Below are 21,792 nucleotides of genomic sequence, written 5' to 3'. Positions count from 1 at the left end.
AATTGCTGTATGTAAGAAGATGACTGCTCTGGTAAGTAACAAACTCCGTCTCTCATTGATTACTTCATTGAGGCAATTGCTTGCTATACATTTGAAACAGGTCAAAGGAAGTGGTGGCCACTAGACTTCAACAGGCAGATTAATATGCCATTCAAATGTATCTGATGACGTTTAACGACTTTCCTGGAGTAATTGGAACGACCATTTTTCTCATATTTTATAGATATTCCATGTCACGTTTCACAGACAGCCAAAGATAGCACGACATAGAGACTTTGGAAACAGAATTGCTTTTTTATCATCTTAGGCTTGCAGTCTATGCACATGTGATCTCTAAGAAAAATCATGGACAGGCCGATTACTGAATTCCCCTGACTTGGTTGTTATCTGTCATCCCTACTGTCAATATGACTGAAGCATTGACCTCTGCTAGACGAAAACACTTAAATCTCGTAGCAAAACCTTTCCGTGAGATTTTGCTCCTCCCATGTATACTTTGAAAGCTTGCTCAGTCACGGAGCCTAGCCCTCTAGTTGCATCGCTGAGTTCTCGATGAATTCTAGATAAAATTGATTGAGACCTTAGGCAAGGCCGTTTTAGATTTCAATAGTGTAGTAGGCACTACGCAACCATGACAATGAGGCAAGACAGTGACTACGTAATTTTCCTCGTCGTGCACGATCTACAAAGAACATGTGTTTGTTCTTACAACTAATGTTCATGTTAGGACGAGTAGAATGCTCCTAATTGACCGGGCTGAAAGGGTTCAGCGGTTCATGCAGCAATTACAACAGTCCATGTTAGTTAGCGGTATATAATCTCAGGGTTTTAAACAGCAAGCTTTAGAAAGATGAATAAGATTGAGGGCCAAGGTAAAAGTTGTTTTGGTTTCCTACTGCGAATCTCCCCCAAGAGATCTATCAAGACTGTGAAATAGGCTTAATCAATAGATGACTGGCCAGTCAGATTCCCAACGAATGAGGTTAATGCCCAAGAGTGCAGTGTTGGCGCTATTGTAGTAATGGTATACAAATACATCAGCGTCGGCGTCCGTGAAAACGGACGGGTGACCGGGTCCATAAATTGAGCCGTGGGTAGCCATCACCTCAGTTCCGCCTCCATTCAACATGCTCAACCCGTTGCGATCAGTGTACGGGCCCGTCACGCTGGTGGACCGACCGACCATGGTACGGTAGGTGCTGGAGGCACCCCTGCAGCAAAAGTCAAACGACACCCACAGGTAGTAGTAGTTCCCGCGACGCGTGATGAAGGGCGCCTCAATTGCGCCGTCGTTTACGGTGCGACGGGCGAGAGATACGAGGTTCGTGCCGGAGCGCTTGCCGGTGCTCGGATTGATGGATATCATCTTGATGCCCGTCCAAAAGGAGCCAAAGGACAGCCACCAGTTGCCGCTGGCGTCCACGACGAGGTTGGGGTCGATGGCGTTGTAGTCGACGGAGCTCGACGACTCGATGACCAGGCCCTGGTTGGTCCACGAGCCCGACGCGCCGGTGGAGCTCGTGGCCAGGAAGATGGCTGACTTTTGGGATCCGAACGTCGATGCCGAGTAGTACATGTAGTACTGCCCGTTGCGGTAGGAGATGTCTGGTGCCCAAAGATTGGAGTCGCCACCCGTGTAGGCGGTTGTCCACGAGGCGCCATTCGGGAACGCGGCCCCGGCGTCACGCCATGCGGTGCGGTCGGTGGACGTTTTGAGGGCTATATTGGTTCCCGTGTGGGCCATGATGTAGGTGCCGCCCGAAGTCTTGACGACGGATGGGTCGTGGACGTTGACATTGCCTGTCACTGCGCCCGGGTTGGGATATTGAGCAGTGACATTTGGCAGTACTGATACGATGACTAGCATGCCACCAAGGAGGGCTTTCCACGGGGGGGTCATCTTGAGTTGCGAAGCTGATGTCGAGTCTTTTTGTTGCTTCGGCTGCTATGACTACTAGTTTGATACACCAGTCGCAAAATTGTATCTCTGAGGTGAGACTAGCCGTTTCCCCGGTATACCAGTCACAATGGAAATGAGACAGAATCGCAGCCCAGCCATAGTGATTCTTTGCCTCGTGTCGCGCGGCGGAGGTCATTATGAGCAATTGTCAACCTTGTACATACCTACCGAGGCAAGCTACCTTGAGGCCGGAATCAGGAAGAAACGGTATTTAATAGGTGCAAACTGCTTGGGAATTTCCTAGTGGTCGTCTTATAGGTCAGAGCATGTATGTCTGCCAGCAGTTGGTAAGATACGTGGATTTAGTCAACTTCTTATTTTCCGTGTAGTTCCCAGGTTGCCAAGGAGCCCCATCACATGGTCTCCAAGCGCACCACGGAATAATCTTCAACTCCGGAGACTTTGGTCCCGTGATTGTTCTTGGTGCGCTTGGGAGTCCTACCTCACGAAGAGATTGAGCAAGCAACACCTGGACTGTACTTGACAGGCACTGCTTGTAATAACGCCAACAATAGATGGAAAAACGTGCTGCAATGAAAATTGCTTACCTTATTCTATATGCTCCTCGAGACCGGCGCACAGGAAGACAATTGGCAGCAGCCACTTGTAGCAAACAATGGAACCACAGAGATTTGATATGGACGGAGGTCATTGTCCAGTCCGATTTATCATGAAATGTAAGTGATGAATCTGTGTGGACACGCCCTGCTCGACTTCTCCGAACTTTCCGAGCCATTTTAGTTGAATTGTTTCCGGATGATTCATGAACGCTCCGATCGAATTGGTTCCGGAGCGGAGCACCTTCGGGGCCGTGCCGACGGCTTTGGGAACTGGGTCCACAACCCCGGATCCGGGTGCTCTGATCGAGCATAACTCGATGGAGGAGGCGTTCGCAGGAGCTGAAGGCCGGGAAAGACAACGTCTACCGAGGTTGTACACAGTGCAAGGCTTTACCGCTAATTTCCATTACCTTGACCGTGGGAAGATGTAGGTCTTCACCGATGGTCGGGTCATGTGATTCATAGCTGAGCTGCCGAGTACCTTGGAATGACTCGGACACGTTCGCATGTGAGTGATGTGGATGGGCGGTCTGTTTCCAAAACTTGATGGTTGAAGAAGCGGGTATGGCTGGGCGGTAACGTCCACTTAGAAGCGATGGGTAAGGCACATGGCCCGACGGCCAAGAAGTCTAAACGTACAAAATCTGGGCAGACTGGAGGGTGTTGGTAGGATATCCGTCGCGGATGCAACTCGGATGATGGACCGGAAATAGTTGTGAGCCATGGAGCCTGCGACGAAGAAGCGCCGCCCGGAAGCGCCGCCCGGAAGCGCCGCCCCGCTATGTTCTTGGCGCCGTAATCAGACAGACGGTGCACCATGCCCGTCCTCGCGTTGCCCCCAGGTGTGAGAGAGTGGTAGTGGCACGTGAGGTTTGCCAAGGATGCCATCGGCGTCATCACCGGCTGCGCCCCGAATCGACGGGGAAGGAGGAAGGGTCCTCGTCTGTTTCCCCGGGGTAAGTGCCCCTCCCCATGCCCGCCCGCGTCCGCTCCTTACCGGCATGCTTTCCTGCCTTCCTGCCTTCCCACCGATGCCAGCACCTGCCCATTCCACACCATATATATGCTCAGGGGCCGTAGTTTCCGCCCTTCTTTCCCTACAAACTCGCCCGGACTTGGCATCTGACGTAATCGTTCCAATCGTACACTTTCCAACCTCAATATGCGTGGCGCTTCTTTCCCACAAAGACCACCTAATTGAAAAATATGCACTTTACCCTAGATAAAACAGGTCGAGGGTTCCCATTCGCCAAGGTTGGCCAAGGAGGCCAAGAAGGCTCTAATGCTTGATGGATGGAGTCCCTCGCCGAGTCTCGCACCAGTAAGAAAATCTTCGCAGAAACAGCTGCTGCCCCCGTCGCCAACTAGGTGGGCGACAATCTATGCCCGTCCGCAAATTCTCCCCCCGACTCTTTCCTTGATCCCAAGATACCGTTCCAGCCGTCGTCTCAATCAATGGATCCCATAAGTCCTTGGCGATGCAGCTCATGGCTTGCCTGCCCTCAAAAGGCAAACGATGCCACCCATTCAACCCGCGCGGCCGTGTTTCTCTTTCCCACCATCACGAACGCTGCAAGCCCTCCAATGACAACTCAATTGACAACCTGCCTCTGTGTTGCCACCTTGACCAGTCCTTGCTGAGTACGCTACACCATCTGCCTGCTTGACGCTGCACATTGTTCAACACGCAAACATCTTTCAGACTGATCGATATTTGTCTCCAGGGAAACCCGTCATTGCCGGCTTGTTCAATCGCCTATTTACAAGACTCTGCTATCAATCCCGCCTTCCTGCCACTTCTTGCCACTGCCATCTGCGACAGTCTCTCTCTGTTGTGTCGGCAGGAATACTCAATACCCTATTTTGAGCTCCTCAATTTTGTTCCACTTTGCCTGGCATGGGAAATCAAAAGGCTGCGAAGCCCGACGACAACCACGTCTCGGGTCAATCCAACAAACCCCTCTCCCACCCAGCCCATGCGCTGTCGTACCAGCTGCTTGCTGAAGAGCTCCATGCTAACACCCTGAACGGTCTCTCCGCCGACGAGGCAAAATCCCGTCTCGACGAGTTCGGCCACAATGACCTTGGTGAAGCCGAGGGCGTTCAGCCCATCAAGATCATCATTGCCCAGATTGCCAATGCCATGACCATGGTGAGTCACTCCAATTTTGTCACGGAATTCCTCCTTTTTCTGACCCTTCTCCAGGTCTTGATCCTCGCCATGGCTGTTAGTTTCGGCTTTGGCTCTTACATCGAGGGTGGCGTCATCACCTTTGTCATTCTGCTCAACGTCATCGTCGGCTTCTTCCAGGAGTATTCTGCTGAGAAGACAATGGACTCTCTCCGTTCCCTGAGCTCCCCCACCGCCAAAATCGTCCGTGACGGCGAATCCATGGTCGTCCCTTCGAGTGAAATCGTCCCTGGTGACATTGTTGAAATCAAGACGGGAGACACAATCCCCGCAGACGTCAGGTATCCTATGCCATCAACAGCACCGTCAGGACCAAGCAGAGCAACTGATTATGCTACAGACTGATCGAGGCGGTCAACTTTGAGACCGACGAGGCTCTGTTGACCGGCGAATCCCTCCCCGTGCGAAAGAACGAAGACTCCACCTTCCCCGATAGTACCGGCCCCGGAGATCGTCTCAATGTCGCTTATAGTTCATCCAATGTCACCAAGGGCCGCGCCAAAGGCATCGTTTTTGCAACTGGTGTTTATACCGAGATCGGGGCTATTGCGTCTGCCCTGCGCAAGAAGGACTCCAAGGTCCGGGAGGTCAAGCGCAAGCCTAATGGCAAAGCGAAGCCTCACCGATACCTTGAAGCCTATACCCTGACTCTAACTGATGCTATCGGACGTTTTCTCGGCGTCAATGTCGGCACCCCCTTACAGCAGAAGCTCTCAAAGCTTGCTATGCTGCTGTTCGGCGTTGCCATTGTCTGCGCCATTATTGTTCTTGGTGCGAACGAGTTCCAGGCTACCCAGGAGGTTATCATCTACGCTGTAGCAACCGGTCTATCGATGATCCCGGCTAGTCTCGTCGTGGTGCTCACCATCACTATGGCTGCTGGAACCAAGCGTATGGTAAAGAGAAACGTCATCGTTCGCAACCTCAAGTCCCTCGAGGCTTTGGGTGCTGTCACGGACATTTGCTCCGACAAGACCGGCACTCTGACCCAGGGCAAGATGTTGGCCCGCGGTGCTTGGTTGCCTGCTATGGGCACGTACACCGTTGAAAACACATCGTCACCGATGGACCCCACCACCGGTGATATCCGCTACGACGAGCGGTCTCCTAGACATCTCAACTTCAAAAAGGGCGGTGACGCTTGTGGAACCATCATGAAGACCGACCAGCTGTTGCAGAATAGCAGGTCAGCTCTCTCCGCTTTTCTCTATGTGGCGTCCCTGGCCAATCTTGCTACCATCAACAAGAAAGATGACCAATGGCATGCCCGAGGCGATCCCACCGAAATCGCCATCCAGGTGTTTGCTTCCCGCTTCGACTGGAATCGCCTCAAGTTTGTTAGTGGTAGCGACTCGCCCGAGTGGAGCGAAATTGCCGAGCTCCCGTTCGACTCTGACGTCAAGCGTATGTCCGTCATCATGAAGAACAACACAACAAAGGAGTACTTCGCCCTCACCAAGGGTGCCGTTGAGAGGGTGATCCAGATCTGTACCAAATACGCCCCCAGAGATGATGATGATTTGGTGGATATTACTCCTGAGTTCCGTGAGGAGATCCTCCGCAACATGGAGGCTTTCGCAGGACTCGGACTGCGCGTCCTAGCATTGGCTAGCAAGCCTTATCAAGGCACATTTAGCAAGGGCGATGAAGTTGAGCGGGCATCGGTCGAACGTGACCTGGTATTTCGCGGTCTCGTTGGCTTGTACGATCCTCCCCGCCCGGAATCTGCCACCGCTGTCCGACAGTGTCATGAAGCTGGCATTTCGGTGCACATGCTCACTGGCGACCACCCCGAGACTGCAAAGGCCATCGCTGTTGAGGTCGGAATTTTGCCTACTCGAATGGAGCGCATAGCAAGAAACGTTGCCGACGCCATGGTAATGACAGCTTCCTCGTTTGATGCACTCAGGGATGATGAGGTTGACAAACTTCCCGTCTTGCCGCTTGTCATTGCGAGATGTGCCCCGAGCACCAAGGTCCGAATGATTGAGGCTCTTCATCGTCGCAAGAAGTTTTGTGCCATGGTGAGTTGGTAGCCACCCATAGTTCGCTGGATAGTATACTAACAGAATGAGTAGACGGGTGACGGCGTCAACGACTCCCCGTCTCTCCGCCGTGCCGACGTTGGCATTGCCATGGGCCTTTCAGGATCAGATGTTGCAAAGGATGCATCCGATATCGTCTTGACGGACGATAACTTCGCTTCTATTGTTGCTGCTATCGAAGAGGGCCGCCGCATCTTTGACAATATTCAAAAGTTCGTGTTACATGTCCTTGCCGAGAACATTGCCCAAGCTGGGACATTGCTTGTTGGGCTCACTTTCAAAGATGGTCGAGGACTTTCAGTCTTCCCGCTTGCCCCTGTCGAAATCGTCTGGATCATTATGGCCACCTCTGGTATGCCCGATATGGGTCTTGGCTTTGAGCGCGCTGTCCCTGACATCATGCGTCGCCCGCCTCAGTCTCTCAAGACGGGTATTTTCACCATGGAATTTCTAGTCGATATGATTTTCTACGGTCTATGGATCACCGCCCTTTGTCTTTCAAGCTTCTCGCTGGTTGTCTACGGTTTCGGATCTGGTGAGCTCGGAGAGAGCTGCAACGAAAAGTACAATGACACTTGCGATACCGTCTTCCGCGCTCGCGCCACGACCTTTGCCTGCCTCACATGGTTTGCACTCTTCTTGGCCTGGGAGTTGGTAGATATGCGTCGGTCATTCTTCCGGATGCAGCCAGGATCCAAGAAGTATTTCACCCAGTGGATGATTGACGTATGGAGGAACAGGTTCCTTTTCTGGGCCATCATCATCGGCTTTGCCACCCTGTTCCCACTACTTTACATCCCGGTTATCAACACTGTGGTCTTCAAGCACAAGGGCATTTCGTGGGAATGGGGAATTGTGTTTATTGCCGCGGGACTTTTCTTCGCTGGTGTCGAGTCCTGGAAATGGGGCAAGCGCGTCTTCTTCAGGGCCCGCAACAGCAAGAAACTCGGGGTCGCGTGGAAAGACATGGATATTGAGCAGAGAGTGTTTGGCGAGTATTTGGGTTCCAGCGACGATGATCATCACACCGAGATTGGCGACGATGACATCGATCTTGAAAAGGAGAAGGCGGGCTTTCAGAAGTAGGCGAGAACATGTACCAGATTGTCAGCATGTAGCGAGAAGTGTATGCGTACATTGGAGCGGGTGAGCGGGATTTGTGAGCTCGTTGTAGATGGATAGATTTGTTAGATAGAAGAAAAGAAGACTAATCCACAACATGGCAGGTAACTCCATTTTTTGAGTCTCTCAGTCTGCTATACCTCGCCAGGCACCGACTTAAGCCCCTGTTGATGTTGCCAAACCAGAATCTACTCGGGCGTGACTTTTCCTATTTCTTGCGCAGATCAGTCCTCCATGTGGACACGCCAAGTATACCGGCTTTCCGAGGTGAGAAAATTTTCTGAGTTATCAAGGAGTTCATGTGGCGCGGTTACACCAAAGGATTGAACGACCCACTGAAGCTGACGCTTATTGCATCAATCTCCTGAAGAGTTGAGGTTGTATTAACCAGCTCATGGTGAATAAAGCTGACCACCTCTCCAGAATTCATTTCGACCATGCAATCCTAGCTCACCATGAAGTACCCGTGTGGAAAACTGCCACCATGCGCTTGTCATTGCCCATTCCACGTCTTCTATCAACGCTCCTGCTAGCACAATACTCAACACCGGCTCTCGCCATTCCGACGACACGGCGAACCGGAAGTTTATCCTTCCTCCCCGACGAATCCCTTTTCACATTCTCCTATTCCACCGTAGAAGCTGACGCGAAGAACTGGATCGGCATCTACCCCGCCTCGGGCGGCGGGCCAGAGAACCAGACATTTGTAGAGCCGTCGCTGGTCTGGGGGTATGCGCCTGAGGCCGAGGGGACAGTCAAGATTGAGGGGTCGGGGTTGGTACCTGGCGACTACCGCGCCTTCTTCCTCGCCATGGACGGGTACGCATGGCTCGCTTCACCGACGGAGGTTAGAGTGCCCTACGCTTCTGGGCCGGTTGCTTTCCTCCTCGATGAGATTACGTTGAAGAATGCACGGGTCGCTGACGGGTACGAGGCGCGGATCGACGGTTTGAGGAGCCAAGGGGGATGTTCCGAGGTGACCTTTCACAAGGTCAAAGGGAGCGAATGGATTGCTGTGTCAGCGGACGGACTCATGTCCGGCACGCCTGACCGCGCAGGTTCCGCGAGAGTCACGGTCGAGCTGGCTGCCGCTGCAGATGGAACATCTGACCGGTTAGAGATCACCATCCCCGTCAAACCTGCCGGCGCGCCGCTGTTGGATGAGGTGGCCTTCATGACTTTCAACCTGTGGCACGGCGGGACGCAGGTGTCCGACTACCACGCAAAGCAAATCCGCTTCCTCGCCTCCAGCGGCGCGGACGTCGTTGGCGTGCAGGAGGGTACTGGCGGGCACGCTACTCGGCTTGGGGAGGCCTTGGGGTGGTACTCGTGGCAGGGTGGCGATGTGGGCTTCGTGAGCAGGTATCCGCTTGCAGAGGCCGGAGCACACGAGGGCGGTACGTATGCTGCTTCAGTGAGGGTTTTACTTGACGGGGAGGGGGAGCAGGTTGCGCTGTGGAATGTCCATCTGGGATACGATCCTTACGGGCCCTATGATTTCTGTTTTGATAATATGACGGTGGAGGAGGTGCTCGCGCGGGAGGCCGAGTCGAAGAGGACGCCGCAGATTACGTCTGTCGTCGGTACCATGGCGACGCAGTTGGGGAGCGCCGAGGAGATTTCGGTGGTGCTGATGGGCGACTTCAACGCGCCTTCGCATCTCGACTGGGTTGATGCCACGCGCGGGATGCACTGCGGGCGTGGGGACGTGCCGTGGCCCACGTCCGTGGAGCCTACCGGGGCCGGACTGGTTGACTCGTATCGGGTCGTGTATCCGGACCCGCGGGCGAGGCCGGGTATCACGTGGTCGCCTATTTATCATGAGAATGAAGGGCGACCGGAGCCGATGGACAGGATTGATTTTGTGTATTTTAGGGGGAGTAAGTTGGAAGTTGTCGGGTCGGAGGTGGTGGTTGTGGGGGAGCCGGCGCCGGAGCCGGGGCATGAGTGGAATGAGTGGACTTCGGATCATGCTGCTGTTTTGACGAGGTTTAAGATTGGTAATTAGGAGGATCGGAAGATTTGATGTGTTTCATGGTTCATCGGATGTAAGTCTGATTAAGTTACCTTACCTGTGTATATGGATGCGTGTGTATATTGATGTCCATATGGTCCATTCGATGTTCATCTTTAAATCGTCACATTCATATCTGGAGATTTAGTCTCCTCTGCTGCTTCAGGCTTGATTCACACTCAGTGCTCTCTCCCACTACACTACTACTTTCATTGACACTGTGGATGTGGTTGGATTGATGTTGCCAAGTATCTCGGCAGCAATAAGCCTTGCCACAGAACATAAATACAAACTTATTGCGTTTGTTGGCAAAATCATCTAGGATTGTGCATAAGAATTGTGTATGGTGACTAAGCAAAATATGCAATATTATGACGTCAGGGTGGTTTGTGCGGAGCAATGATGTAAGTGCGCTTTGAGGAGGAAGGAGGTCAGGTCATATACACCTGATTAGGCGTTTGAACTTGCTTTCAGATGTGCAGACTTGAGTCCGGGCACTAACCCTCCTCCCGTTGGACCTTGCTGACAGCATCTTTCCTACCATCACCAAGAAATCAACCAAGACCAAAAACCACTACCAGAACCAAAAGTCGAAAGCCATCCACCATGCCCTTCTCCTTCACATCGTCAATCTCCTTCTCCTCGTCCATCAGCCACAACGGCAAGACCGAGGAGAAGCGCTGGGCGCGCAAGACGGAGCGGGACCCTTCGGGCACCACTGTCCGGACAGCCTCCTACAAGACGGGCGAGCCCGTTTACCTCGAGCGCCGCGAATACGATTCTGCAGGCCGGGCCCTGCCAGAGGGACGCGCTGTCAAGAGCGATGGGGCGGAGAAGATTGATCGTCGCATTGAAGACGTTTCTGAGCGGGAATAACTGAGGGAATCCGGGGATGGAATCATCATCATCATAATGGGAACGGAGTTTTGGGGTTTGGTTCGGGGGAGTTTTGCTTTAGACAGGGTGACTAGGGACCGCTTGTCATCACTACGAAGAACCCATTTCACAATCGCAGATCGATTTGGTGTGATGGAGGCTGCCGCTAGCGGAGACGGGAGGCGTTGTTCGTTAGCGTGATCATCAACCAAATCACCTCACAGCTATCAATACGAGGAAACTTGAGAAGAAACCTGCACCATTTCAATGTCACAATCAGGCTCAAACAAACATGGTGGTCATGACTGCATTAAACTACGCTCACGTGTGCACTCTACCGCAAGACACAGCACGCAAGACTACACCATCTAACGTACATACACCGTACCGGCGACAACCTCAAATCTTGATGACGACCTTGCCAAAGTGCTTCTGGTCCCACTGGTACTGGTACGCCTCCTTGACCTCTTCGAAGCCGAAAATCGTCTTGTCGACGACGGGCTTGATCTTATTCGCGTCAATCGCCTGATTCATCTCCTCAAACTGCTGCTTCGACCCGACCAACAGCCCGCGAATCGTGCAAATGTTGGCGAGCGCATCCAGCAGCGTGGGCTGGTCTCCCTCGGGCTTGTCGCCGTGGGACAGGAACCCAATGATGGAGATAACGCCCTCCAGCTTGACGGCCTTGAGCGACTGCGCGACGGTACCCGGCCCGCCGACCTCGATAATGTGATCCACGCCGACGCTGTCCGGCGTCAGCGACTTGGCGACCTCGCCCCAGTTGGGCGTCTCCTTGTAGTTGATGACGTGGTGCGCGCCGAGCTTCTTGAGCTCCTCGCCCTTTGCGGCGGACGACGTCGTCGCGATGACGGTCGCGCCCGCGGCGACGGCGAATTGGATCGCTGACAGGCTCACGCCGCCCGTGCCCTGCGTCAGGACGTAGTCGCCGGGCTTGAGCGCCTTGGACTGCAGGCCGTACAGCGCGTTCCAGGCCGTCAGCGGCGCGCAGGGGAGGGTGGCGGCCTCGACGGCGGAGAGCGTCTTGGGGGACTTTACGACGCCGTGCTCGGGGAAGACGGCGTACTGGCGAAGGGTGCCGTCGAGGGCGCCGCCGAGGCCGCTCTCGAGGGCCAGGGGGGTGATGGGGTTGGACTGGTGGTGCTGGTTGAAGAGGGTGGCGATGTTGTCGCCCTCCTTGAACTGCGTGACCTTGCGGCCGATGGAGACGACGCGGCCGGCGCCGTCAGAGGCCGGGATACGGGGGAAGCTGAGGGGGAACGGGTAGAGGCCCTGGAGGAGTTCGGTGTTAGCCGTGGCTGGTCTGCCGGACGAGCGGCGCAGTCAAGCAGCAAACTTACCTTCAGAATGGCCAGATCGCGGAAGTTGAGGGAGACTGCCTCGATTTGCACGAGGACGTCGTAGTCACCAAGCTCCGGGAGGGGCACGTCCTTCTTGAACTCGAGGGTGTCCCAGTTGCTGCTGTCCTTGCCGATGCCGGTGATGGACCAGGCGTTGGTTGATGTCGGAGCCATGATGAATTTGGTGTGTGTTTGTGTATGACTACTTGAGCTGATGCAATAGAGTCTGCCTTGAAAAGTTCTTTAAGTAAACATGATATCGTCGCCGGCAGACGTTGCCTTTATATCGAGATGCTCAAGATTTCAAAGCAACCGTGGGGTTTCGCGAGCTCCAAGCTTCAAATAGCGTCGGCATGACGCAATACCCACTCATACCGTCATATCGGGTCCGGCAATGCTACCATCTTGCACGGATTCTACTGACTCGACGTGGTCGACACCCGCTACATCCCTGCCGGGGTCCATTGGCTCTCCGCCGCCATTCCGCTTTTTGCCCCGGCTTGACAATCAGACCATAGATGAGTTGGATATGCCGTGTTGTTCTCCAACATTGATTTGTAAGTCCAGAGCTTTCCATCACTAATCTTGAGTAGAGCTATGTCCACTCGTCTCCGTTCTCAAGAGAAATTCTCCGCAAGCTTATAAATAATCTTTGAGGTATTCATAGACATCTTGGAAGTTATGGCAAAGGGTAGCAACGGACGGGCAAAAGCGGGAGGGGCACGTTCGGCAGATGCACGAACTAAAGTACGAATAGCTTCAATTTTCTCAACGGCCATGCATGTCAGATCTAGTGACCGAGCTGTTGTGACCCCGCTAGTGCCAGGCACCTCAGACAGATCCTTCAGCAGACAGGAAGATGCAGGTTGACTCTTCGGTTGGGTTTCTGCCGCCTTCACCGCCCTATGAAAAGGGCCGCCACCCGCAAATGTCCACGGCAGCCGGAATCTGCGACTGGCGAGGCGTGCCCGTTCTGATGGGTTTGACACTTTTGTTGGCGCCAGAGATTTTTCGCATTTAATGAGCGAATCATTATCGCGGCCTTTCATGCCTTATTGCGCGAGTACCTCATGCATCTGTCTGCATGGAGATCGGAAGCCTTTTCAGTCTGATGATTGTTTTGGCACTCAAGACTACATGCAACAATGCAACTTCTTTTGATTAGGCCATCTAACTTTCGATCATGTGACGGACAGATGCTCCAACATTGTACGAATCCTTCATATAGCTGCTTGGAGCGGTGGATCTAGGTTTATACAGAGAAACTCATTGAAATGAGTGCAGCCGGGATCGCTTCAGCGAACTAGTCCCCACGCCCAGGAAACCGGTCGATTGATCTGATTCCCGGGGTCATTCCCATGTCAACAGTCTAGAACCCGCAGCTGACATCGCTCCACAATCAAGCTAAGAACACATGACGCGGATGCCCAGGGCCAATGTCTTCGGATTCGTGGGCTGAGAGTGTATCTCCCGTCCGGACCGGTATGTTTAGATCGGCGCTCGGTTTCAGATTGACGAACCGCAATATGACCTGCTTTCTCTGCTTAATTAGATGCCCCTGCTTCCCCACGAAAATCTATTAAATACTCTCGATAGGAGGGGGTTTCCTGGGGTAAGACTCCCTTCATTATTCAGAACGTAGGTAAGAGCAGACACTCAGCCCCAAATGTGATCTTATTCAACGCCCAGTCTACCATCATTGTCATTCTCTTTGCACCACCAGCGGGTCGCTTCACACGGTCTTTACAGGGTTCGTTCCCGATAACTAAACAAGCAATGATTTACTTCTCTCGTCACCTGGCCTCGGCCGCCTTCGCGTCGGTCGCCATCGCCGAGAAGACCTTTTGCGGTGCCCCCAACGCCTATGAAGTCCTCACGGGCACCCCGTGGATCGTCTACTCGATGAACTACGCCTACCAGGCCATCAAGGGATCGGCCTGCACCGGTTACTGGGGCACCTCCGGCTCTGGCGATGCGCAACGAATCCAATGGAGCAGCATCTGGGACATTGACCCAACGTACCAAAAGGACGTCGTGAAGGGATACTCCTTTATTGGTTTGACCCAAAACCTCGACACCAAGCTCAGTGACATTCAGAGCATTCCAAGCACCTACAGCTGGATTGTCTCCAACTCTTCGGCCTATAAAGGTAGATTTTATTCTCACCATCTTTAGCCTGATGATTACTGACCGACCACCACCAAGGCAACGTCGTCTATGATTTCATGACCTCCGACACCAAGGGCGACAGCACGTCCAGCAACGCCCAGGAGCTTATGCTATGGCTCCGCTGGGAGGGTGGACAGGTTCCCATCGGCTGGGCCGAGGGACCGACGGTCACGATCGACGGTCTCTATGGTAAGGACGGGTGGAAGCTGTACCAGGGCAAGAACACCGACACCGGCATCACGGTGTCTTCACTACTCGCGCCTACCCAGTATGGTGACCTGGAGAAGGGCTCCTTTGAGGGAGACATCAAGGATTGGCTTCTGGCGCTCTCGAAACACGGTGTCTTTTCCGAGAGCACCTACGTCAATGTTGGAAACGCCGGCCAGGAGCCGTACTGGGGTACTGTCACCTTCAATAACACTCTCGGCTTGAACATCAATATCTAAGGTCAGATTATCTACACGAGATAGCCATTGACTTCACTTGCTGTATAAATGTAAAAATTCAACTAACTAAGGTACTCTACGGGGCCGCCTCGTGAAGGTTCTCCGCTGGTCATGATTCCAAAAAGATGGTACCACTCATCACTTTTCTTGCCGTTCCTCCAAGATGCAACGTCTCCAACTTTCGCGCACCATCAGCACTCTTTCCAAGCTTTGTGTCAATGTAAATGTTGCTCCTCCGGCCCATCTCGACTCCCTGCGTGATCTCGAAGCTAAGTGCATCACCAGACAGTTCAAACAAACTCAGGTAGCTCGAAAGCGCGCAAGCAGCGCTACCGGTTGCAGGATCCTCCAAGTCAGGCTCGATCAGACGAGTTCTGATCTTGTGCACAACACGCCCATCAACGGTCTCGGTACCAAGCCGCACATAGTAGTATCGAGAAATTAAAGTCTCGCGCCAGCCCTCGTCCAAGAGCTCTTGCTGCCGGAAATCTATGGGTCCAATCTTTGCAGAAGCCAGCAATTCCAGCGAGGACAGTTCGACAAGAGCAAACGTCATGCCGTCCACAATGCTAAAGACAGGGGCTTCAATCTCCGCTGTGGCAAGTTCCGGCGGCGCATTGCTGTACGGGCCGGGGCCCAGGTCTCTCAAACGCTTCTGATGGAGACGGTTATTGTGGGGTATAGCGGCCCGTACGGACTCGGGGCCCGTCTCGTCGATGGCGATGGGCCCGGCTTTTGCAATCAATTTCTTGATGCCGCGGGGCTTGAGGAAGACGGCCGTGCCAACGGTGGGGTGTCCCGCAAAGGGAAGCTCCACCGTCGTCTTGAAGATGTCGAAGCGCCGCTCAGTGGATGCGGGGTCGTCATCTTCGTGCACGAATGTGGTCTCGGAATAGTTGAACTCTCTGGCGATGGTTTGCTTCTGCTCCTGCGTCAGGGAGACCGAGGCCGGGATCGTGACAATGGCCAGGGGGTTGCCCTCAAAGGGCTTGTCCGTGAAGACGTCGACGGTGGTGAATGGGAGTTCCATCGATGTGTCGTTTGAAGACCGATCGCCACGAGGGTAAATATGTGTGAACTCTATGTCGACAAGGCTTGAATGACAGATAGAACGGGTCTGCGGTTATATTATATGTCGTACTAGGGATGATTGAGTGAGTCACGAGTTGTTGGTGCTTGGTAATTACAAAGTCTGAAGTGGTTTATTAAGCGGCATTATTGATTAGTATTCATGCATCGCCCGCGCCTTTCGTCGACAGACTTCCCCACTCTCGGCCCCCCTTTTGGCGATTGACTCGCCAATTGCCTTTCCACCTCAGGTCCGATAATGATCATTCAGTAATGGTGATCATTCCATGTAGTATGTTGAGGTTAGCCATATAAGTTATAAGTAGCCCAGGAAATGCCATCGATAGCGCAACTCAACACCGAGTTCTATTCATCACTCTCACGAGTCAAGATTATTAACCCAAACAGTCGAAGTTCCGGCATCACGATACCCCCAAGTTCAGCCATGACGACCGCACGCCGAAGCGTGTACCTCAACCACGAGACAGGGATAGTTCAGTCGACTTCCGATGCATCTCTCGTACAGACTTTTCATCAGCAACTACCCTCCTTTGCCAAAACCCCTCTCATTCCCCTCGACGAGATCGCCCAGGAACTAGGCGTGAGAGCAGTCTACCTGAAAGACGAGAGCAACAGACTCGGGCTACCAGCCTTCAAGATCCTGGGCGCATCATGGGGAACGTATCGTGCCATCACGGCTGATCTGGGCTTGCCCACCGACACGCCCCTCGACGATGTCGCAAAAGTCGCTCAAACGCATAATCTCTCACTCTACGCCGCTACGGAGGGTAACCATGGCAGAGCCGTCGCAGCCATGGCTAAGATTCTTGGCATCCATGCGCACATCTATGTCCCTAGTAGTGTTGGCAGTGAAGCGGTCACCAACATTGTCTCCGAGGGCGCCAACGTCATCGTGAGCAACTCTCATTACGACGACGCTGTCGAAGAAGCCTGGCAAGCATCAAAGTCAGTCAAAGGCGGACTATTGATTCAAGACAATGCTTTCGTGGGATACGAGCAAATTCCCTCTTGGATCGTCGAGGGCTACTCCACCCTCGTCCGCGAGGCCGAGCAACAGTTAGCCGACCAGGGGCTGAAGCCGACTCTGATGGTGACACCAGTCGGTGTTGGATCTCTGGCGCATGCCGTTGTGTCCCATTGCAAGTCTGATGGACGGGACTGTGCAGTTCTATCCGTCGAGCCCGACACTGCTCCGTGTCTTTGGACAAGTTTAAAAGCTGGTAAGCCAGTGACGGTTCATACCTCGAGGACTATTATGGAGGGGCTCAACTGCGGCACCGTCTCTTTGACGGCATTTGATGACCTTCGCGCGGGTGTCGATGCCAGTGCCACCGTCTCGGATTTTGAGGCCCACGAGGCTGTGAACTATCTCAAGACCATAGGTGTCAAGAGCGGGCCATGCGGTGGCGCCACGGTCGCGGCGCTTCGACGGCTTGGACGAGTGAGCCCACGACCGGCCTACCTTTCCAAAGACGCTGTAGTTGTGCTGCTCAACACCGAAGGCCCGCGCAACTACAAGATTCCTCTGGATGTGTCTGTCAAAGATCCCGTCAAGTTGACACAAATCCTCACGTCCATCGATTCTTCAAACCCCGACCTGTCCAAGGCTTCTGGTGCTGGTGAAACCGAAATTGCCCATTACATTTCTGCGTGGCTGCAACACCGCGACCTTGAAGCGCACTGGTTGGAAGAGAGGCCAGGCCGACCCTCCGTGGTTGGTGTGCTGCGCGGCAAGGGAGGAGGAAAGTCCATCATGCTCAACGGGCATGTCGACACCGTCAGCCTTTCGAGTTACTCGCCAGACCTAGATCCGCTTAGCGGAGAGCTCAAGCCCGAAGACGGAGGGCGAATCTATGGTCGTGGGAGCGCGGACATGAAGGCGGGTTTGGCGACTGCCATGGCGTCAATGGCTCGATTCAATTTGGCATCGGGCTCTTCTCTAAGGGGTGATGTCATCCTCGCCGCTGTTGCCGACGAGGAGAACTTCTCTTTCGGTACCGAGGAGGTCATCAGAGCCGGTTGGAAGGCCGATGCCGCAATCATCCCGGAACCCACTAACCAGGAAATGGTCATTGCTCACAAGGGATTCATCTGGGTCGATATCGACATCCTCGGTATCGCAGCCCATGGTTCTAGGCCCGAGGATGGCGTTGACGCAATCTTGCTCGCTGGTGCCGTGCAGACGGCACTGTTAGAATACTCAAAGACGTTGCCGTCCGATTCTCGACTGGGGAAGGCGTCTTTGCATGCAGGACTCATTCAGGGAGGTGAGGAACCGTCAAGTTATCCGGAGCGCTGCACTTTGACTGTCGAGTTCCGGACCATCCCGGCACAGACGTCGCAGAGTATTCTTGATGACATTGAAGGCATCTTGTCCAGTATCGCCAAGTCTAACCCGGATTTCAAATATACGACTCCTCGTATTACCTTCTCGCGGCCTCCTCTTGGTCAGGATGCAGACGATCAGTTCGTCAAGGCCTTCGTCTCGGGCACTGCAAAGTGTCTAGGCAACGCACAGGAGCCTGTCGCGGGTTCTTTCTGGTGCGATGCCGCTTTATTGAATCAGATTGGTATTCCATCTGTTGTCTATGGACCCAGGAGTTTCGGGATCCATGGCAAGGAGGAATGGGTGAGCGTAGAGAGCATTCGGGAGGTTGCATCCATCATAGAGACTGTGATCCAAGACTTTTGCGCTTAGAGATGCTACCTGTCTAGGTAATATTTTCACATAAATCAAGCGACATTTGGGAACACTAGCATATGTCATCCAGGAATCTTACTCATTAACTCTCTGACGTCTTGACTGAGGAAGTCCTGCCCATCATCTCAACGCGCTTGCAAGTTCAATGCCCTCGTAGCTTTCAGAGTTTCTCAGCGTGTGCCTTTGGGTACCCTGCGTGATCTCATCCATCGCATTGTATCCAATATCTGTCTCCCGAGCCCTCATGGCGGTGTTCGTAGTCGTTGATGGGCCCATAGCTCGCAACACATTGCGGCTTGTCTCTAGCTCGATCTTCCGCCCCTCCTCTAACGTGTTCATGCCAATATCTGATGGAAACTCACTTTGCCTGTCTGACTTCAAATATCCATCTCTTTCGCTAGATCTAGTCGTTGAATACATTTCGGTGAAAAGCACCCGTAAAACCGGGATAGATGATGCGACGATTGTGACGTTGATTTCGGCCTGTCCCCATATGAAGAGCAGCGAAAGGCGGTCTTTAGAATGATCAGAACTATCCAAGGAGCAGGGAAATATCCAGAAACTTACATGGTATATCTGCGCCTTCGGCAATGGTCACTATTTTGACAACTTTGATCACACCGACTAAACCTGCAATGACCCCAAGACTCATAGCAACGGCAACTCCAATCTTCTCACGACGTTTTAATGCCAGTCTCCATAGCATCGGCCATGGAAGCAGAGACAAAATGAAGTCAACGAGTGCAGAGTATCCTGAGAAAATGGGTCAGCTTGCTACCCGAAAACAGCCGTGTTTGGATGCATCATTTATGTCGCTTACCATTTGATACCATGTGCATGATGACCGAATCCTCAACTCGCCAGCAAGATCCGGGTAGTACAGCTTCATAAGAGTCTGACGGCCTATCGCAGGCGGGTTTCCATGCCACGACAGCGCTGGTTGCCAAGACTGCATTCATAGACAAGATCAGGAACCAAATAAGAACCTTCTGTCCTCCAGACGAGATGCGGAGCATTGTGACCGCAAAAGATGTTTTGCTGAGGGCCAAGGCGACTTTGTTCATGACGACGTTTACAGACGAGAGCGTGAATATATGCGGTGAGAAAGCGATGGACTTGCCAAACCCGAGTCTCATGAGCTCCGTAGTGAGAGATGTTGAAACGAGAAGAAAGATCTAGAGATGGTTCGTCAGTGACAAATGCGATAGTAACGATTCTAGTAACCTCTTACCCAAGAAACCACCAAAAGATAGTCATCTATCCATAAGCCTCGCGACCTGATTCTCTTGCAATAAACTCGAAGAAATAAGAAAACAGTTGATACCGAGATCATGGCCCATATCGAACCGACGACCCTCGGCGCAGGGTCTTTGGAAACGTCAATCACGAATGGAGCTGCAGTTGAGCTATTGCGCCTAGAAAGACTTGCTAGAATATCTGAATTCATTGGGCGGAAAGACATGATGACGCTGTGGAAGTCACAGAATTTGCGAAATGAAATCACATATTCAACACCAATGATTTCCACGGCCGGGGCCCATCTCAACTTAAGGAGGCTTCTGGTCCGCTTCCGATGAAGATGTCAAACCTTTTTGAGAAAAAGAAAGAAAAAATATATCACTTCTACGGCCATAGCACGTGTAAATTCTGAGCTAAAGGGTCGGAAACGACGGAATTGCAGTCCGATGAAGGGGTCTGCGCAAGTGGACGGCCTCTGGGATCTTTTCTTGTAGGAGGGCCAGACCTCGTTGATGCAAGGTAAGGATGCCATTCACGTCAAAAAGGAAACATTCAAAGCTTTGGAATAGTAATCCTTGGTCGCCCCGCACGATGTGATGGCTTAGTGTGTATAATTGTCAATCACATAAAACCTCTGAGTGGCCAAGGCCCCTTACGGGGACTAGTCGACACTAGGAAAGCTCCTTGTATCACTCGCTTGACAGCAAGCGTCCGAAGCCATGCCGTCTCGGACCTTGACGTGGATCAAGGTCTCTAAGAGATCTGTCAGAAGGGCGAGTCGGAAGACAGCTTTGTCGTGGAGGCGAGACTGTACGTACCAGGGAGCGCATGCATGCATGCAGTCATAAATCATAAATGCGGTTGGCTGCGTTGTTTACTGAGCCAAGTGAGCTATTCATGCAGTTAACTTGAGGGTAATTGACGGTTTCTAATTTGTCCGGCTATTGGATGAAATGAGTTTCCGAGGGGCTATGTAACGCTGCAGTATAGATCTGGTAGAATAATCTGCAACCAGCTTCTAAGTTGCGTACTAGGGTTAAGACGGCTTTCAGAGGTTGATGTTGCGCCATCCGATCCTTCGCGGATCTAGGACAATGCACTTCGGTAACCTGGGGCACTATTCGTGCTTGATGGAATAGTGACAGATTTCGCCTCCGTCAAATCACAAGGGCAACCTACCTCCCTATCCCAGGGTCTTGGATTCAGGCCTCATGCAAGTGATCCTCGGAAGCTCCGTCCCGGTGTGCTGGTCTGGAAACCCCTCCCTCCGCTGATGCCTTGCACCATACTAGCTGCATTGCTAGCGCCAAATCAGGCTCTTCCAGACCTCCAGCTTACATTAATCACTCGTTTGCTCTTTGCAAGTCTTTGCAGGATGTGGAAAAAGAAAGGTCTTGAGAACTGGCCAACTATTAGCCTCTTTGACCCCTGCCAGCCGCAGCCGAAGTCAACCACACCACGCAAAAGAGACCATAGAAGCTTGAGAAACAATGGCGAGCCGCAAGTCCAGTTTTTGATGAATTGATTCTACATGGACTGCGCATTGTTTCTACTCCGCCATGACACAATTTCATCCGAGATAGGTTGTGGGTAGCCTACCTCTGAGCCGGCGTGTCTAGTTGTCAATCACCAAATGCTCGGTACAACTTCATACGAATGGCGAGCGTCGTCTACTGCCTTCATTACATCCGTTATGGTTGGCGAAGGCCGGCTGAATTCTGTAACAAAAGTTAAAGAGCCGATGACAGTGCCCGGCTAGATGACCTCCCCTTGTGTAAATGCTGTCTCGAACCCTTTGATTATTGCGGAGCAAGATCGCTTCGGTTGGCCCACCCTCATATTTACTTTTTCCTGCCAAAGCTCATTGTGCCATGCGTCCCACCATGGAGCTTTAGGACAATGCGACGGCCGCATCCGCGCCCGCAAGATACTCTCTGACAGCTTCTTGGCGGATGCCGCCTTTCGATCCGAAACCCATGGCTACTCCCTCCTGACAGTCGGGTTGCATATCGGTGCCTCCCT

The 21,792-nt window shown here is 52.9% G+C and overlaps 9 protein-coding genes across 9 annotated transcripts; 5 read left to right on the top strand and 4 right to left on the bottom strand.

The window, feature by feature from the left end:
- Positions 1-943: 943 nt before the first annotated feature.
- CORC01_09594 (glycosyl hydrolase family 43) lies at positions 944-1,900 on the bottom strand (the record flags this gene model as incomplete). Its single annotated transcript, XM_022621223.1, has 1 exon — positions 944-1,900. One exon carries the CDS (start codon positions 1,898-1,900, stop codon positions 944-946), a length of 957 nt encoding a protein of 318 aa, XP_022472232.1.
- Positions 1,901-4,417: 2,517 nt separating this feature from the next.
- CORC01_09593 (potassium/sodium efflux P-type ATPase) lies at positions 4,418-7,842 on the top strand (the record flags this gene model as incomplete). The annotated part of the gene is made up of 4 exons (XM_022621222.1): positions 4,418-4,672; positions 4,727-4,992; positions 5,052-6,735; positions 6,790-7,842. 4 exons carry the CDS (start codon positions 4,418-4,420, stop codon positions 7,840-7,842), a joined length of 3,258 nt encoding a protein of 1,085 aa, XP_022472231.1.
- Positions 7,843-8,362: 520 nt separating this feature from the next.
- CORC01_09592 (endonuclease/exonuclease/phosphatase family) lies at positions 8,363-9,886 on the top strand (the record flags this gene model as incomplete). Its single annotated transcript, XM_022621221.1, has 1 exon — positions 8,363-9,886. One exon carries the CDS (start codon positions 8,363-8,365, stop codon positions 9,884-9,886), a length of 1,524 nt encoding a protein of 507 aa, XP_022472230.1.
- A 612-nt stretch (positions 9,887-10,498) lies between these two features.
- On the top strand, positions 10,499-10,768 carry CORC01_09591 (uncharacterized protein; the record flags this gene model as incomplete). The annotated part of the gene is made up of 1 exon (XM_022621220.1): positions 10,499-10,768. One exon carries the CDS (start codon positions 10,499-10,501, stop codon positions 10,766-10,768), a length of 270 nt encoding a protein of 89 aa, XP_022472229.1.
- Positions 10,769-11,167: 399 nt separating this feature from the next.
- Positions 11,168-12,300, bottom strand: CORC01_09590 (zinc-binding dehydrogenase; the record flags this gene model as incomplete). Its single annotated transcript, XM_022621219.1, has 2 exons — positions 11,168-12,058; positions 12,127-12,300. The coding sequence occupies 2 exons, from the start codon at positions 12,298-12,300 to the stop codon at positions 11,168-11,170; spliced, it is 1,065 nt and encodes a 354-aa protein (XP_022472228.1).
- Positions 12,301-13,803: 1,503 nt separating this feature from the next.
- CORC01_09589 (xyloglucan-specific endo-beta-1,4-glucanase A) lies at positions 13,804-14,741 on the top strand (the record flags this gene model as incomplete). The annotated part of the gene is made up of 2 exons (XM_022621218.1): positions 13,804-14,275; positions 14,332-14,741. Coding segments are annotated over 2 exons (882 nt in total), but the record flags the coding sequence as incomplete, so codon positions are not given.
- A 109-nt stretch (positions 14,742-14,850) lies between these two features.
- CORC01_09588 (phenazine biosynthesis-like protein) lies at positions 14,851-15,771 on the bottom strand (the record flags this gene model as incomplete). Its single annotated transcript, XM_022621217.1, has 1 exon — positions 14,851-15,771. The coding sequence occupies one exon, from the start codon at positions 15,769-15,771 to the stop codon at positions 14,851-14,853; it is 921 nt and encodes a 306-aa protein (XP_022472226.1).
- Positions 15,772-16,254: 483 nt separating this feature from the next.
- Positions 16,255-18,528, top strand: CORC01_09587 (diaminopropionate ammonia-lyase; the record flags this gene model as incomplete). The annotated part of the gene is made up of 1 exon (XM_022621216.1): positions 16,255-18,528. The coding sequence occupies one exon, from the start codon at positions 16,255-16,257 to the stop codon at positions 18,526-18,528; it is 2,274 nt and encodes a 757-aa protein (XP_022472225.1).
- Positions 18,529-18,651: 123 nt separating this feature from the next.
- On the bottom strand, positions 18,652-19,667 carry CORC01_09586 (uncharacterized protein; the record flags this gene model as incomplete). The annotated part of the gene is made up of 3 exons (XM_022621215.1): positions 18,652-19,046; positions 19,099-19,284; positions 19,352-19,667. The coding sequence occupies 3 exons, from the start codon at positions 19,665-19,667 to the stop codon at positions 18,652-18,654; spliced, it is 897 nt and encodes a 298-aa protein (XP_022472224.1).
- Between the last annotated feature and the right edge of the window lie 2,125 nt (positions 19,668-21,792).

The sequence above is a fragment of the Colletotrichum orchidophilum genome, assembly GCF_001831195.1.
Source record: "Colletotrichum orchidophilum strain IMI 309357 chromosome Unknown Scaffold_88.1, whole genome shotgun sequence".
Lineage (NCBI taxonomy): Eukaryota > Fungi > Ascomycota > Sordariomycetes > Glomerellales > Glomerellaceae > Colletotrichum > Colletotrichum orchidophilum.
Note: the sequence above shows the minus strand (reverse complement) of the source record. Positions and strands in the feature narration are given on the sequence as shown.